Here is an 18,099-nt window from a genome sequence, read left to right as displayed (position 1 = left end):
AGTGGTCGCCACTCAATGTAATCATTTTGGTACGGGACATAACAGATAACATAATCCGATTGATAACATTAAACGAAAGTTGAAAAAATAATAAAACATACGTTAAATTAAAAAATAACAATAATAGTAATAATAATGTAGTGTTGCATCAAATTTAATATAGGTACACAGTACACACATAGTTATAAGTTATAATACAATATTATTTAATTTATTATTATTTATTATTACTTAAAGTACACATGTAGGAATAGGTACAACATTTAAAAAAAATGTAAATAAATATTAACTGTCACTAACTTGAAAAATATTTTTTTATTGATATCTGTTTTTTTTTACCTTTAAAACATCATTGATAAAATGGTTGTATTTGTAATATAATTCAAAATGTGACAAGTGTCGTTGCATTTCTTTTCGTAATACTCGTAGTATTTTATAGATTTTACTATCTATTTATGACTCGAGCTCAATCTTTTAATTTTTAATCTTTATAGGTTTATTTTTTTGTAATAAAGCATGTACTCGTAAAATATCTTCATTGGTAAAATTTGATGTTTGTGAAAATTGGTTGAAAATCGTTTCAACCAATTTTCAACCTCGAACTGATAATATTATGCAGCGTATTGATTACAATAATCGACATAATTTAAACATACATGTTAACATCCGACCGTACTTATACTTTTCGACAGTGCCGTGCCTATAAGGGGGTGCAAGAGGTGCGTATGCATCGAGCGCCAAAATCTTTTTATAATCTAAGTAATATTACTGATAGATGAAAGTTAATCATATTAATTTATATTTTTTAATGGTTTCAATATAATAATGTCATCTTGATCGGCGGTGTAGATTCATTATTTGACTGGCGATGAGATAACGTTTTGAAATGTATTGTAGGCAATTATGTAAAAATACCACCTATTCATATATGGATATAATTGCTTTTTATTTTTATCCCAAAATAACGTCATTGATCACCAATAACAATAATATACTATAAATATATGTATATAATAATAATAATATATGTACTGCATTATTATTGTTATTTTATATAATTCATAATTTAATAACAGAATTTAGACGGGAACAAGTTGTACGATTTTTTTTTTAACCCATCTATGATGATGTTCACATCACTCAATGCAGAAATAAGTAAAAAATTATTTTTTATGCAATCGAACAAATTGTATTCGTAAATAAATTATTCCGGTATAGTATGATAAGTACTTATCTATCAATATTTTTTTATTCTACGTATACAGTTTAAATATTATATTATTACTAATCTATTAAGTTAGAAATGTGCAAAAAATGGTGAATCTAACGAATTTCTCTTCCCTGTTCTTATGTTATCTCTTTATATATATATATATACATGGTAAAAGGAATAAGGGCACTAAAAATAATTTTTGGCACCGGGTACTAATAATGCTAGGCACGGCACTGCTTTTCGATAACAATAAACGATTGATAAAATTAACCGTGCTTATAATAAGCGACGACCACTGTACTTAATATTTCCCAACAAAAGTATAACAGCTGAATATACAAATGATTTATGTGTCATTAAATCAAACGATTAATAATTGTTATATTTGTGTATACATTTTATTTGCGTTATTTTGCATTTTATGGCGTAGGGAAAGTGGCGCGCCCATTGCCCAATGTACCTTTGTACATTGCAATAGCCCTACCCTGACCTTAATTGGTTGAGGTAGCCTGGTCCTCCAGGCTGGGGGTTGATCGTAGGGTTAACAACCCTACATCGGAAAAAAAGTATGTTAAGAAACCACAAAATAAGCCTCGGAATTGGATTAATGGACTGTTACGTACCGTGTTATTTTACACATATATATTATACGGAGAGGTGATGTGTATACCGATGGAATAACATATTCAAACAGTGTAGTATCGAACGGCTATGGCGATCACCTGCACATCGTGATATTTAATATAATGAATAAGACATGATCACACGTCCTGGACTTCTCAGAAATGATGAGTAAACGATAGTGTTAACATTGTACTATTTAATATGACAATCAAGACTTGATCACACGTCTTGTAATTCTTAGAACCGATGAAATCGCAGGAAAGGCACCCAACTGAATAATACATTTAATTTAGAGAGCTCCTTTAGGTCATCGGAAGTCACCACCTCCTCAGTCACCACTCTTGATGGTTAACCATATATAAGGGAGACCAGGGCAAGAGCTCAGCAGACGGTTAGGGATATTCGAGACGCTCAGAGGCAGGTCGTAACACCACTCACGGTCTCGTCTATCAGTATTTCAGAGGAAGGTCGTAACACCACTCACACCATCTTGTGCTTATAAAATTGTATTCTTGTACGAGTTAATTGTATTAAATAAAGACTTAATCTTTTAACTTGCAAACATTAGTATTTCTATTTCTACGTTGATATATGTATCGACGTTGACATAAGGGACGCAACAGGACAACGACCGGAACTGGAAAATGGAATAAAAATTGGTACATGGAACGTTAGGACTTTAAATAAACCTGGAGCGTTGCAGTACTTACTGGACGCTATTAAAAAATATAATACAAACACATTAGCTCTGCAAGAAATTAGATGGACAAATGACGGAAATATGAAAAAAGAAGATAAAACTATATTCTATAGCGGAAGAAAGGATGGAAGACATGAAAATGGTGTGGGATTTGTAGTGAGCGATGATACGTTACCACAAGTAAAAGAATTCACGGCAGTAAATGACCGAATATGCTATATTCGGCTCACAGGTCATATTTTTTATAGCATTATTATAAACGCTTATGCACCAACTGAAGAGAAAGAGGAAAATATTAAGAATGAGTTCTACGATGAACTAGAAAACATACTTGACACAACACCAAATAGCTGTATAAAAATATTAATAGGCGACTTTAACGCAAAAATAGGAAAAGAAGATATATACAGACCAACAATTGGACCGAATAGCTTACATGACGTAAGTAACGATAATGGAACCAGACTGATTAACCTGTGTATAACGAACGGTTTTACCCTTAGTAGTACATACTTTCCAAGGAAAGATATATACAAACAAACTTGGATAGCACCTAATGGAATAACAAAAAATCAGATTGATCACGTTATGATACAAAATAAGCATAAAGGATGCATAAAAAGTGTCAGGAGTTATAGAGGTGCAGACGCCGACTCGGATCATTACCTGGTAATTACAAAACTTAAAATTAGGCTATCCGAAAGTTGGAAAAAGGTAAAATCTGTAAAATCCGTAAAATACGATATAGAAAAACTGTCAAAAAAGGAGGTTCTAGAGGAATACATCTGTAAAACTCAACAAGAATTACAAAAATCCAACAGTAATACAGATGACGATGGAGAACGGAAATGGGACAGAATCAGGACGACGGTAGTCAATAGTGCAAATAACTTCCTAGGAATAAGGAAACAAGAAAAAAGAAAAGAATGGTTTAATGATAGGTGCAAGGAAGCAATAGACAGAAGAAACCGTATAAGAGAAAAAAGCTATCAAGGACCCAAGTGACATAAATATGGAAAGATTTAAAAACATTAAAAAAGAAATCATTTAAGTACTAAGATGTGAAAAAAGATTAGCGGAAAAAAGAAAGATTGAGGAAATTGAAGAAAATAAAAATAACTCCAAAAGATTCTTTAGCAAGACTACCAGCATTAAGCAGGGGTATAAACCGCAGACTAGGATTCTAAGGAATGAACTAGGTGAGTTAGTAACAAAAGAGGAATCTGTAGTAGAAAAATTTAAAAACATTTTGAAAGCCTATTAAATAAAACACCACCAGCACCAACACATGAAGATATAACTATGCAGTATAGTACAGCGGAACCATATATTAAAACTCCAACAAAACAGGAAATCTATAACATCATAAAAAAACTTAAAAACAACAAATCACCTGGAGAAAGCAACGTAGTAGCGGAATTACTAAAAAACGGAGGAGTACGATTAAAGATGAAATTTGGAAAATGATTAAGGTAATTTGGGAAACCAAAGTAATGCCAGGAGAGTGAAACACGGCAATACTATGCCCAATATTTAAAAAAGAAGACACATTAGACCCAAAAAATTACAAAGGAATCTCATTATTGGACACTTGTTACAAGATATTGTCAACGCTCCTTTTAGAAAGAATAACGCCGTACGCAGAGGATATCATAGGAAGATATCAATGTGGCTTTATAAAGGGAAAATCCACTGTCGACCACATTTTTACCTTAAGACAAACAATGGAGAAGTACTACGAGTTTGACAAGGACCTATATATGATATTTGTTGACTACAAACAAGCTTACGATAGTGTGAACAGACAGGAATTATGGAAAGCAATGTTACATTTTGGAATCCCGAAAAAGTATGTAAATTTAGTAAAGATGTGTAATGACAAGACTGTACTGAAAGTACGTTTTCTACAGAGATTATCACCAGCCTTTGAGGTTAATTCTGGATTACGACAGGGTGATGCCCTATCACCAACATTGTTCAATCTGGGACTAGAAAAAGTTATTAGAGAAGCTCATGAAAACAGAAGAATGGAAGTTATTGATGAAGAAACTGTCTTAGCATACGCTGATGATATAGTTCTTTTAGGGAATACCCGAGAAGAAATTTCCCACTCACTCTCTAAACTAATAGAAGCCAGCAAAAACATGGGTTTATATATCAACGAAGAAAAAACTAAACTTATGATACTATCCAGAAGAAACGTAGACCAATCAAACCTGAAAGTAGGAAGTATGAATTTTGAAAAGGTGGATAACTTTAAATACTTAGGTGTTAATATAAACAATAGCAACAACATGCATAATGAGATAAAAGAAAGAATAGCAAATGGAAATAGGTGTTACTTTAGCATAAATAAGCTATTGAGATCAAAACTGCTATCAAGAAAGTCTAAAACCACTTTGTACACAAGCTACCTTAGACCAGTAGTAACCTACGGTTGTGAGACCTGGTCCACAACAAAAGATGACAATAGAAAACATGCTATATGGGAAAGAAAAATACTAAGAAATATATATGGACCGGTGTACAACGACAACCTAGGAATATATGAAAAAAGACACAATGAAGAGCTGTATGACTTATATGAAAAACCAAATATACTCACATATATAAGATGTAAACGCCTAGAGTGGTTAGGACATATATGGAGAGCTGATGGAGATCTATTAAAGAACGTTCTGATACGAAAAATAGATAAAAAAACGTCCACTTGGAAGACCAAGAACAAGATGGAAAGACACAGTAGAAAAGGATATGAGACTAATAGATGAAAATGCAACTTTAGACTGGACTTTAAACAGAGAAAAATGAAGAGGCTTACTAGTGGCAGCGCAGGTCCTTAATGGACCGTTAAGCTGTTGATGATGATGATGACATTTTATTTTACTAAAAATTGGTTGCATTTTGCGTGATGGTGTAAAGAAGAAATCACTCCACTGATTATTTGGCATATTATTAGAATCAGGACTGAATACAAATTGAAACTGTTTTAATTTTACTAAATGACTTCCTTGATAATTTATAATCGTCCAATTAGATACAACTTACCCAATTCTTATTTTCAATATTCCTTTGAACATATCCGGATTAGTGGCTATCAGCCGACCACAGTACAAAATTATTTCCTGTTGTAGTACGGCTTGTATGACGTTATACGGTTGTATGGTAGAGTACATTATTGAGTGGATAGCCGCCGGCGTCATAGGCTTATCAATCACCGTTTCTTTTTGATCCACGACCCCGACGGTGAGCTATTACACACAATGGACACCCCTCTTTTAATAAATATATATATATATATTATATTGGTAATTATGATCTTTACTTGTTTTCCGTTGACCAAAACAGTCGTTATAAATGGACTGATGCTGTCGACTGCGTGACGCAACATACTGCTGCAATATCGTACCGCGATCCAGTAGTGCAAACAGCCAGCGCTGTGGTACAAATTTGTTAGATGATGTCTAACTGAAAACAGAAATATTATGCACGTCGTCAGAGCTATGTGAAAACGGATAAGAAAGAAATGACTTCAATACAGCTATATAATTAAACATAACAAAATACCAGCATGTATTTATTAGTACGATTCAAAAATCCTCACTTAATATTAGATACTTATATTATACATAACAATTTCATTAAAAAAAGTGTTAAGCTATGATACTTAATAATACTCTGCTGTAAATACTAATAAAAAAGAATGCAAAAAGAACCAAAATTACTACACCAGTAAAACTAAAAATGTACACGAATGTTAAGTAGTATTAAAAAATTATAATTATAGATTATGGTTATAGGTATTTATATCACTACTATATCTCACTGCAATGACTGCGACTTAAAATGATTTGGTTATTTATGCATTTTAACTAATTGCGATACGCTTCCTACTATAGTGTGTCATGAGCATAAGCATATAATATATATGAGCGTGCAAAATGATGCGATCGATATGCTAGAAGAATAGATAATAAAAATAGTTTCCATTAAAAATTAAAAGAAGATATTGAATAAGCATTTAAAAAAAATAAATGAAAATACATTAAGATTAATAAATAAAATTATATTTTGTAAAAAATGGAAAGGTAGTAATCACTAAAATTATATAATTAACATGATGATGATTATAAAGGTACGAGTATATAATTAATAATACTATAACTAAAAAAAGAATGGGATTTAAAACATGATATAAACATCATAATAAGTCATATTAACTTTATTTAGATATTAAATTAGAAAAAACTTTAATATTTGTACTTATTTATGAAAAATATATTTTTCGCTTTGGTTAGAATATTTAAAAAAATATCAAATGCAGCATTTTTGTTTTTAACAATATAATAAATCAACTTCATGTTCAATTTACATTTTAGGTAACAACATTGATATAATTCATTTTAAATATATTAAATTTTTTGTTTCATAATATTTCAATTAAAAATCCATCAAGATAATATAATGTATTTCAATATCTAAAGACAATGTTTCCATATATTATTATTTTTAATTTTACATAAAAACAATGTTAATCTACTTTATATCTAAACCTAGAAAAATAACACCTGTCACACGAAACAGAGTCAAAGACAATTTATTATAAATTAAAAACTTTTGAAACTGTATCATACTTATTCTAGGTTATCAAAAAAGAGATTAATGGAGACATTAAAGAGACAATTCGATTTGAACCACACTATACTTCTATACTGGGCATAAGAAGTAAAATTATATTATCATACGTAGTAGGTATATTTACTATATATTTCTTAAGAGGATGTATCACTCTTATTTATCTATACCAAAAAACAAACACGTGTGAATTCAAATAACAAAACACTATAAAATTTAATAACAAAACATCTTAAGAAAATGAAAAGTAAAATAAAATTGAGAATCCTAGTTATAAAATTTTATCTTTAGTTTTTTTCAAAAGTTATACTCATTTGAAAATTTTTAATTATATTTTACATAATATTTGAGCATTATTGGATAGTAAAGCCTGTCAAAGCTATCATAGAAGGGGTGGTGAGTATCCTTATTCTCTACATTAATATAATATGGAACATTGAAAAAAAATCCTGTGCGATTTTTGATATTGTTTATTGTTTTTTTTTCTTAATTTATTCTATATTGATTCATTTTGACTATAAGCAATAACGTTATAATATCTAAAAACTATGGATGAATAACCTTTTTTATGTAGTTAAAAATAAGTATGAGATGAATAAGATAACAAACGAGATCCAAGTAAAAGGAATCAATTTAAAACACTAATTTAACTCATAATTCTTGTGTTTGTGATATCCATAGTCCTAAAAGCCGTTTCGATTACAGCAAGGCGTTCAACAGTAAAATATCATAACCTCACTTGTATATCCATTTACTTCTTTTTCGAGACCTTCTTTTTTCAACAATAACCCGTACAGCTGAGCTTGTGAAAATAATCCAATTCCGCTATTTATCGTCTCAATAATTTCGTTAGTACTCTTGTGCTGATAGTTCTACAACGACATAAAATCACAATACGGTGTATAATTTAATAATATAATGCATCCAGTTGTAAAATGTATAAAATCATAATTTCAATTAAACTTAGTTACGCATTAAAAATAATATTTTAAAACGTTACAAAACCCATGTAAAATAAATTATTTTAATTTCAACAAATTAAAAAAATACAATTTTTACAATAAATTAATTAAATTATTTTTAGCCTTTAAATTTTTTAAATTAAAATAATATTATATTACTCATAAAATACATAAATTGATTAATTACGTTTTATACAAAATGTTCATATTTTAGCCATAAATTAAAAGCTTATGATTAATACTATGATTTTTTTTATATCAGTAATAACCATGTTATCACAATAAAATTATTAAATTGTATATTTAATGATTTCTAAGAAACACAGTAATATTATTCGCATGAGCTTTTGAATTAGCTAACTAAAATGAAATTTAAATTATTTTTAGACTACATATGTAATATTGAAAAAGTGGGTACCGCTCTGTTATACATTAAGGGGTGAGATGAACTTCGGACTAGGGTAGATTAAATTTGAATGCAATGATAGGTATCATTGTATACGAAAAACGATTCTGAACGGAGATGATTTGTCAGTCTAGAATATATTATATTTAAATATTTTCATATGTTCTATTTTAAAACAAATATTTTATTTTTCAATTAGGACGCATTTGCAAAAGTCATGGTTAATTAATTTTTCCGAAAACATTGCATGTAGTTATCATAATTTATAATACCTTAATATATTATCATAGATATACCTGGTATAACAAAAGAATGATTGTAGATGTCTTATTACACAAAAAGAAATACCATAATATCACAGAACAATATAATATATCTAGTTCGTAACCACAATAATCATCTCGTATAATACATATAGTTATATACATTTTATTATTTTACTGTAGGATTATTATATATATTATAATCTGTGGTACAATCAATGTGAAAATTTAAAATTTTTAAATTTCCGTGGTTTATGTTATAATCGCTTGAATACATCAAAATTTAATTCTTTTATAATTATTGTAAGCTAAATATATGGAAAATCTTGTATTAAATGTTCAACTCTCAGCTACTTATACAAAAATTTTATGAATTATACCTACAAAATAGTTTGCAAATATTCATGGTTTTGACGAATTTTTGTCAATATTTAAACTTCAAATACTAATAAAAAAAAATTGTGCATATTTATTCTTAATATTTTTTGATCACTATAAGAATAACTTATGAGGAACTTTGTATTAAATTTTTAAGTATTTTGATTGGGCCAAAAACATTTTATCGATACTTCAAAAAAAAATTTCAGAAAAATTGAAAATTTTAGTTCTCTATAAATAGCTCAAAAAAAGTCAAAATATTTTGAAAATTAAATCATGTAAAGAAAATGCTAATCTAAATAACTGGTAAAATTTTCAAGTATTTATGACTTATACTTTTTGAATATTAACAAATATTTAAAATCGTTTGAGGATAAATCGTTATCGTTACGCTATTTCGTAAAAATTTAAAATTCAAACGCACTTAAAATTTTTTCTATAATGATGCTTCGAGTTTTTACTATAGCTACTTGAAGGAAAACTTAGGGAAAACATAGTGTAGTATTTTAATTCTTAGTTATAAACATAAAAAATTTTATGATTTTTCAACTTCAAAATTACTTACAAATTTTCGCGTTTTCGATAGATTTCGTAAATATTTGAACTACCTATAAACGTTTATAAAAAAAAAAATTGTGACTAACAATTTTTAATTTTTTTTAGCTACAATAAGAACAATTCATAAGGAACCTTGTATTAAATTTTCAACATTTTTTAGTCATCCAACATTTTTTTATCGACACTTCAAAAAAAAATTCTCATAAAAATCGATAATTTCAGTGGTCTATAAATAACTCAAAAAAGTCAAAATTTTTTGAAAATTAAACTGTATATAGATAACACTAACATAAACATTTGGTGAAAATTTCAAGTATTTACAGTGATTAGTTTTTGAATTACAACCATATAAAAATTCGATTTGGTCAAAAACTGGTTTTGCGTAAAAATTCCCGTTTTTCCGTCATTTTTTTGTTGTTTTTCTCGATTTTTTTGAAAACTGTTGGAAAATGTTTACTTTTTACCTTTGTAATGCACCAAGGATATTCACTTTGCTATCGGAAACCACCCCCGAGGTTTGAAATTGAAGTATTATTTCGACTACTTATGCTGTACACAGACACCAAAAAAAAAAAAAAAACACACATCATTGTAAAATCAATACATTCATCACTCCGTTCAGAATCTAAAAACAATTGCTAGCATTCGTATGAACTATTCATTTTAACTATAATAGCTAACAACTGAATAGGATAGAAAATATAATATATTAGTTCAATAGCTTTACTGATATTACTTTTTGTAAATTTTAAAAACGCAATATAAGAATTAAATTTACTAAGTTAAAAATAAAACAATTTACCTGCATGTTGATAATATCTTCTGCATAAGCCAAAGCTTTGGGTACATCTGTTAAACTTTGATAACCGCTATAATCGTACTCCAATTGTTTGAAAGATTGAAATTCGAAATCATGTGCACCGATATTATTTACAAAATCCAAATGTTCTTTAATATAATGACATAATATAATCATCTATCATAAAAAATATGTTTCAGACAAATAGACATACCCATACACGAAGAAGATAATAAATTTTGTAATCTTCCAATCCTCACTTTGATACCATCGCAGTGGCCTTTTTTTAACATTGCGAATAAATCCAACATCTCTTCAAACTGAGGATCTCTGGATTGAGCGAATATCAATAATTAAAACAAATCATTTTTAAAATTATTCTAACTCTAGTATAATGATGTTAAATTCAAAATTTGATGAGTGCTAAATTGATGAACAGAGCATAATTTCCAAGGGCACTAAATTCTAAAACTACAAAGTTTTTGATTTATATCCTCTAACAATGAAATTCAATTATAATTTTAAATAATTAATTTGTATTTTTTTGATTTTGTTGAAGCTCATAAAATATACAATAAAATCGTTGATAATTTTAGATGAGGCTTGTTATAGATTATTTCCTAAAAACGTATTTACCTTTAATTCAGTACCGACTTTTGCAGTCCTTAAGTAAAACGATTTCCCCAAAAATAATATTTCCTTATTCATTTATTTAAAAAATAAAGATTTTATATTTATCAGAAAATATACAGGTACATCAAATCTTTTTTTATGAAGTTTATTACTAATGAATCGCTGATAAATGTAGATATTCTTCATTATATTCATCTAGTTCATTAATATTAGATGCTAAAAATGAACATTTCATGTTTACCTCATATGCTCTTCTCGTATTAGCAAGCAAATTGTAGGTCTACCGGACAACCGCCAAAATCTACTAACAAATTTCAATTCAGTTTTAATATCATCGATCAACAGTGACATATCTCGATAGAGATAAAACTCGGATACTTCAAATATAAGTGGATAACACAAAACAGTCATTCCGCAAACTCTGTACATCTAAATACATAAATCAATGAGGAAGTGTAACAAAACATCTAATAGACCGATTACTACTTTACTTGTCCCAAGCGCACCAATGGGCCGTAACGGTCTTCCAGTCAATTTCAATTTGTCATTTATACCTAAATTCGTGTATACCTGTTCAGTGTAATATAAAATTATGTCTGATTCATTAAAAAAAAAAAAAAACTAAAATAATTTCAAAAAAAGGGAAAATACGGGTCGTACTTTCATCAGCTCAGTAGACGACCAAATCTGGACGGGTTCAACTTCGTGAGGAGTTTGCGTCTGGATACCGTACGTAGCCATCATTGCTTGCAGTCGCATGGATTCTGCTATAAGAACTACTTGAACTACTAAATCAGTAGCAGTCCCCTAGAAAGTACACATTAAAATCAAAAATACAGTCAATAATTTAGAAAAAACAAGTTAATCGCAGAAAATATTTAAGGCGATAGCGTGAAATTATTATGTATTTATATTTAAAAAGTGGAAGCTGGTAATATTATATTACAGTGAGTATATACAAATGTGGGCATTTAAATATAATTTTAAGTTTTTAACTAAAAAATGAATATTGTATTTAACTTAATAATTCAACTAGTTATACGGAACATTGAAATAACTAAGGTTTATTAATTTAATTTAAAAAATAATATGCTTAATTAAAATCATATTTAATAATATCTTCATATAGCTATTGTTAGAATTAAAAATGTATTTACACGTACAAACATATACACACACAACAATATATATATTGAATAAGATAATTGTTTAACAGAATGATTAATTATTATTTAAATAACTTGGATGTTGTATAATTAGTATGTAAGCCCTAAATTACTATAAAATAATTAAACTTGCCCAGTGCCTACCTTTGTAAATACTTGTGTATGTGAATAAAAATTCTATTAATAATACAATTACTAAATTGTGAGTACATTATAATAGTATGTCAACAATAATAGTATAATAGTGTGTGAATTTCCGATTAATATATAATATAAAGTATATTGTATATAAATTATATACAGTACATTTTGTTAAAAATTAACCATGTAACACTGAAAAACACTGCAAAAAAATAACAACTATCATACAATCACAAACAAAATGCTCAGGGTACACCAAAAATACTCAAAATATTTAAATACAATTTTTATGTGAAATTATTACATCTTATTGATACGCTATTTAAGCACTATATCAGGGACGGCCAAACTTTTTTCGACCACGATCTACTAAAAATATATTTCACCTTTAAGGATCGACTTCAATAAAAAAGTTTTTATTATTATTAAGTTACTATACCACCACAATTCATTTACGTGTGTGTAGCCTAAAAATAAATTCTAACACGATCGACTGTTTGGCCGCCCTTGCCCTATATGAATTACATATTATGAGTTTACGGTAAATATATTACGCATATCTATTATTATTAGGTACAGTTATCATAAGTCTGCAATGTTATTAAACGTCAATCGTTATATTACCTACATAAGATATATGCAATATGAAAAATTATAATTATTTAAATGCTTTATGTAACTTTTAATAGATAATTTATCAGTTACATCTTTAATTTCCTTAAAAAATTTGTTATTTGTCATCACATGTAGTAAAAAATAATTATAAATATTACGTCTTCCTAAATACTTAATGTCTAACATAAAATACACACTAGTATAATTATTTCATACACCAGTGGTCAGCAACTGGCGGCCCATACGAATATTCTGTACGACCCGCTCAAAAATGACAACTATAAATGAAACATTTTATATTTTTATATTTATAATTGATTAAAACATATTTTATTTATTGCACCACAGTTGTACGTTACGTCCAGAGATAAACGATTTTTGAAAGAAAAGGGAAAATACGCTTTCATGCTGCTTAAAAATAAAAAATTGATATTTCTGAACTGACATTTTTTATTGATATATTAAAGTATATGTACGAGTATAAACTTAATAAAAAACTACAGTTTAAAAATCAACTTATTCCTAATATTTGCTCTTATATTAAGTTTTTTATAGTAAAGTTGAAATTTTAGGATCTCATATTGAAAAAAAAAAAAGATTAACATATTTTCCTGCTTGTAAATCATTTTAAATAATTAACGTTTTAATTTTCATCAGGTAAATTTTTTGAGTCTATTTTGACTTTTCAATATGAATTTAATAATCACTTAAAAGATTTTATACAATGTTCACATAATTTAATACTAATATTAACGATGTACCTGTTGAGCTTCATATGGAAATAATAAACCTGCAGTCTCAAAATGTTCTTAAAATCGCCTTTACTTTATTATATCCTGAACTTACGCCATCATTTTCAAAAATTAAAAATATAGCTATGAATGTTAAGATCTACATATGTATGCAATCAACAGGCCTTTTTCATATAAAAAAATTAAAAGCCCACACAGATTACGCTTTATAAACCATTTGCTTAGAGCGTACAGAAGTAATTTTTATGTGAAAATCAAAAAAAGAATGAACAATATCCAACAGAAAAATAACGTTAAATGTATCAAGTATTTAAACATTTATAATTTCAAAATTTTCTAATTAGTAATTGTTAAATTGAAACATTTTTACGTAAAAATAAAATATTTTTAAAAAAAGACTAAATATTTTTAACTTTTGTCCGACACAGCCCGTGAAACTTTTTAAATTTTTAATGCAGCCACAGAGTTTAAAAAAGTAGTTGACCACTAACATACGTCATGATTAATTTTAATATTATATTTCAATCATTAGGGTTGTACAAGCAATTCGCATTAAATTTTTCTTTTAATAAGTTAATAAATCGTATTAATTTTATATAAAAAAATTTAAAAAAATATATATTATAAATATGGACATCACAAGTATTTGATATATTCAAATGTAATTTTCAGAAAATTATTAAATATTTATAATACACCATACATTTATTCATATTATATGAGTATATTCGTATATAAACAAAAATGACTATGATATTTCACAATATAGTACCTATAAAATATGATAAAATATCGCGGTTCACCATGTATATAAATATCATTATAGCTAAAGATTAAATAAATACTTAGTTAATTATATTATAATATACATATATACAATTTTGTGAAAAATATTTTACACCAATAGCGCAGCAATATTGGCATAGTGCAGTTACCACTGCAGCTAGCAGTGATAAAATGGAAATACAATTCAACCAAAGCGTGTTGATAATACAACAAATTAGGCATTTACAGACTTAATTTCAAGTTATGTCACCAACTCTAGTCGCATAATAAAAAACAATAGACCTTTCTTTCTGAAAAACTTAAAAAAAAAATCATGATTTGAATTAGAAAAATATTTTTCATAAAATAATATAATCCTACATAGGTACATAAAACAACTAATATTATTTATGTTGAGTAAAAATTCTTGAAATGAGTAAGATTGAAATATTTCCAAAATATTAAAAATTAAGTCTGACGTCAAAAGATGATCGACACTTCAATTACTTGTCAGTGATACAAGATGTCAATGAAATATATAATTAAATTTTATACGAATACAACTTATTTTTTTTCTTTCTCGACTTTTGTGTTCCAACATAAAAAATTTGTGGTTTATTTTACTGATAAAAATTTTAAAACACATAATATCATTACTTTGAGAGGATAATAACGTATCTGTAACTAATAAATTTATAATATTGTCAATTAAATATAACTTGGTGATTTTAAAATTAATTCCCAAAAAAATATAGATTATTCCAACTTAGTTTAAAATAAATAACATAAATTACTTCCACTTAAAAACCTACTATCTACGCATCCAAACAATTTTTGTTATAAAGAAGTCTTAAACGAATTAGTCAAACTAAATATCTAGGTAGTTGGTAAAAATAAATAATTAACCCAATTTACTCTTGTAAATCTGTATTTATCAAAATAAACTACATTCTGCATCTACTGCTTTATTCTTTCTTCTTCTTTAATTTTAAATGATTATTGAGTATTTTCTTCCTTAATTGTTCACCGCCCTTCTCTACTTGGTACATTCTCAAACTTATGTTACATATTGTATTTAATTTTACCATATAGTGGTAATAAATTATTATCTCAAAATGTCCCAAGCACTTTTAAATAAATATCAAATCTTTTATTAATAATATTTACATACGATTTAAATTTTTTGACAACCAAGTATTAATTAATACTTTTAAACAATACAACTGTGAACTCGAAAATTAGTTTAGGTATCACTTATTTTGATGCCATACGTCTATTATTTACAAATATGAAATTTTGGAAAATATATCATATTATTATGTCGAACCAATCACAACAAAACAAAAAAATAAATAATACATTGGGAGACAGACAAAACGTAATTATGAAAAAAAAAATATGGTAATATTAAATATATTATATTTATAAAAAATATTTAAATTTGCTAAAATATATTTAAGAATAAATGTATTTTAAAGATAAACTGAGTACAAAATATAAATCAGACAAGCTATCGAAACATTCAGAAACAGTAATAATCGGTTTTTATTTTTATGCACTGGCTTCGTGAATAATAATAATTACTGATGTTTTTTTTAATATGAACCTATTCTATTTATTAGAAATTTTACTTAATTTAATTTCAGTGTAAAAAAATACAAACAATATTATATAACATACAATATATGTATTTTATAATTATTTATATTTAAAAATTATAAATTAAAACGACTTGTCGACTTAAGACGCCATAGATTATAAAAATAACCCCCGAAATTCCATTTAGGCAATTTTATTGAACATTTTGATAACCACGGCAGATTAGAGGATCGTGTTAGTTTTAATAAATTAAATAATGATTATAAAGGTAAACAGAGTGCATAAAAATCATCACACCATGCTTTTGTCCAAATGTTAGTTTTACTTACAGAACTGTGCCTTGTCTGGTTCGTTTATGAAAACATGTGAAACAAAATAAATATTATATAATAAATATTGATTAGGTATCGCTTTCGTAATTGTTTTCATAAATATATTCTATATAATTATGGTGTATAATATTATTACCGAACACTTTTGTCGTGAAAAAAATTGATAGTGTGTAAATAATACATTAATTTTATAACTTGTATTTCTCACCTGAAACGCGGAGTAACGTCCCGGCCGTTTGGGTCTGTTGTAAGATGGTAAGTATCGACGAATTGGGTCTAGTTCATTTATGTGCAATAAGTTAGATGTGAGTAGCTGAGCAATAACGTATAACGCTTGATTCCATAAAAACAGCGGTGGGTCCTGGCCATCCTCATATTCGGGACCGGCTGATCTCAGTTGACTACCCGGGTCCGCCCTTTCATATTCCACGTTCTCCTTCGTGATGTAATAGAACATTGGTATGTAAGGATCTGGAATAAATTTCAGAAGGCGACAATGAAGCAAAATACTTAAATTCCACCAATTTTCAAAACCTCGGAATAAACTTGTTTATATTTTCAAAGTTCAAAATGCAAGCAAAAATAAATTATACTTATTTATATATTTTATAGTGACTATTTTAAAAATATGCATTATTTTTAGTTTCATCTAAAAATGTAATCTATTAGGTATAATTTAATATTAATATTGAATTAGATATTATAATCTAGTAAAATTAAAGTTAAAATATCTATTGATATACTATTTAGACATCTACAGGTATCCCACAGAAGCTGCAAATACCTAGTATAAATAAAATATGAAATAAAGATTACACGTACATTTCCAACGCGACTTTAATAGAAATTAACGAATTTTATAAAAATAAAAATATTCTTAGTAAATTATGATGAAAATAAAATACTCATAAAATTGGTTCAATTTAGTATTAATGTACTGGTTTATATAAAGTTTGCATGATCTATACTCTACGTATCATGAGTAGGTAGCATAAAACAACATAAAAAACAGATATAAATGTTAACTCAACTATCCACTAGCCATATGAGCTTTAAATAAAAAGTATCATGTGAACTTTATCAGTCTCTAATTTATTATTAGAATTAAAATAATTTTTAGAAATTCCGTGAATACTTATGGTATGTTTGTCATAGTTAATGTTTATCATTGTGGTAATAAAGTAAGACATGAACATGCACTAGATAATCTAGTTCATTATTACATTAATTTCATTGTCACCATTTTTAATGATATTAGTGAACTAACTTTTTTTTTTATTGAAAAACTTGAAGGAATTTACATGAATATTATTACTAATATAAAAAAAATATAATGTAAGCTCAGACCACCGAAACTGTCAATGGTCATGACGTCCTTCAACAGCGTTTTATACTCCTCGACCTGATGCGGTAAATTTTTAAACACTCCGTCGATTATCATGTACAGAAAATATAAAGGCCATTCATTCTCTATGTTTTCGAAATCCTAAAACATAGTTTATCAAATTTTACCAAATGCAAAAGCATTGGTCATTGAACATTTCAGTAATGTGAAACG

At 27.4% G+C, this 18,099-nt stretch overlaps 1 protein-coding gene across 5 annotated transcripts in view; it reads right to left on the bottom strand.

The window, feature by feature from the left end:
- LOC112596881 (probable phosphorylase b kinase regulatory subunit beta) overlaps positions 1 to 18,099 on the bottom strand; it is a 53,670-nt gene that overhangs the window by 13,238 nt on the left and 22,333 nt on the right. For 3 of the 5 annotated variants that reach the window (XM_025342701.1, XM_025342706.1, XM_025342705.1), the window contains 11 exons: positions 17,889 to 18,027; positions 16,750 to 17,012; positions 16,539 to 16,553; positions 11,832 to 11,978; positions 11,658 to 11,741; positions 11,413 to 11,600; positions 10,753 to 10,868; positions 10,542 to 10,687; positions 7,912 to 8,044; positions 5,863 to 6,005; positions 5,586 to 5,788 (listed from right to left, as the gene is read on the bottom strand). In XM_025342701.1, the coding sequence (XP_025198486.1) occupies positions 5,586 to 5,788; positions 5,863 to 6,005; positions 7,912 to 8,044; positions 10,542 to 10,687; positions 10,753 to 10,868; positions 11,413 to 11,600; positions 11,658 to 11,741; positions 11,832 to 11,978; positions 16,539 to 16,553; positions 16,750 to 17,012; positions 17,889 to 18,027 (1,577 nt within the window). The remainder of the gene's footprint in view (positions 1 to 5,585; positions 5,789 to 5,862; positions 6,006 to 7,911; positions 8,045 to 10,541; positions 10,688 to 10,752; positions 10,869 to 11,412; positions 11,601 to 11,657; positions 11,742 to 11,831; positions 11,979 to 16,538; positions 16,554 to 16,749; positions 17,013 to 17,888; positions 18,028 to 18,099) is intronic. The other 2 variants (XM_025342703.1, XM_025342704.1) reach the window with 2 other exon arrangements.

Source organism: Melanaphis sacchari, unplaced genomic scaffold (genome assembly GCF_002803265.2).
Source record: "Melanaphis sacchari strain LSU unplaced genomic scaffold, SCAv2.0 Contig362_pilon_pilon, whole genome shotgun sequence".
Lineage (NCBI taxonomy): Eukaryota > Metazoa > Arthropoda > Insecta > Hemiptera > Aphididae > Melanaphis > Melanaphis sacchari.
This window is presented reverse-complemented; position numbering and strand designations above follow the sequence as displayed.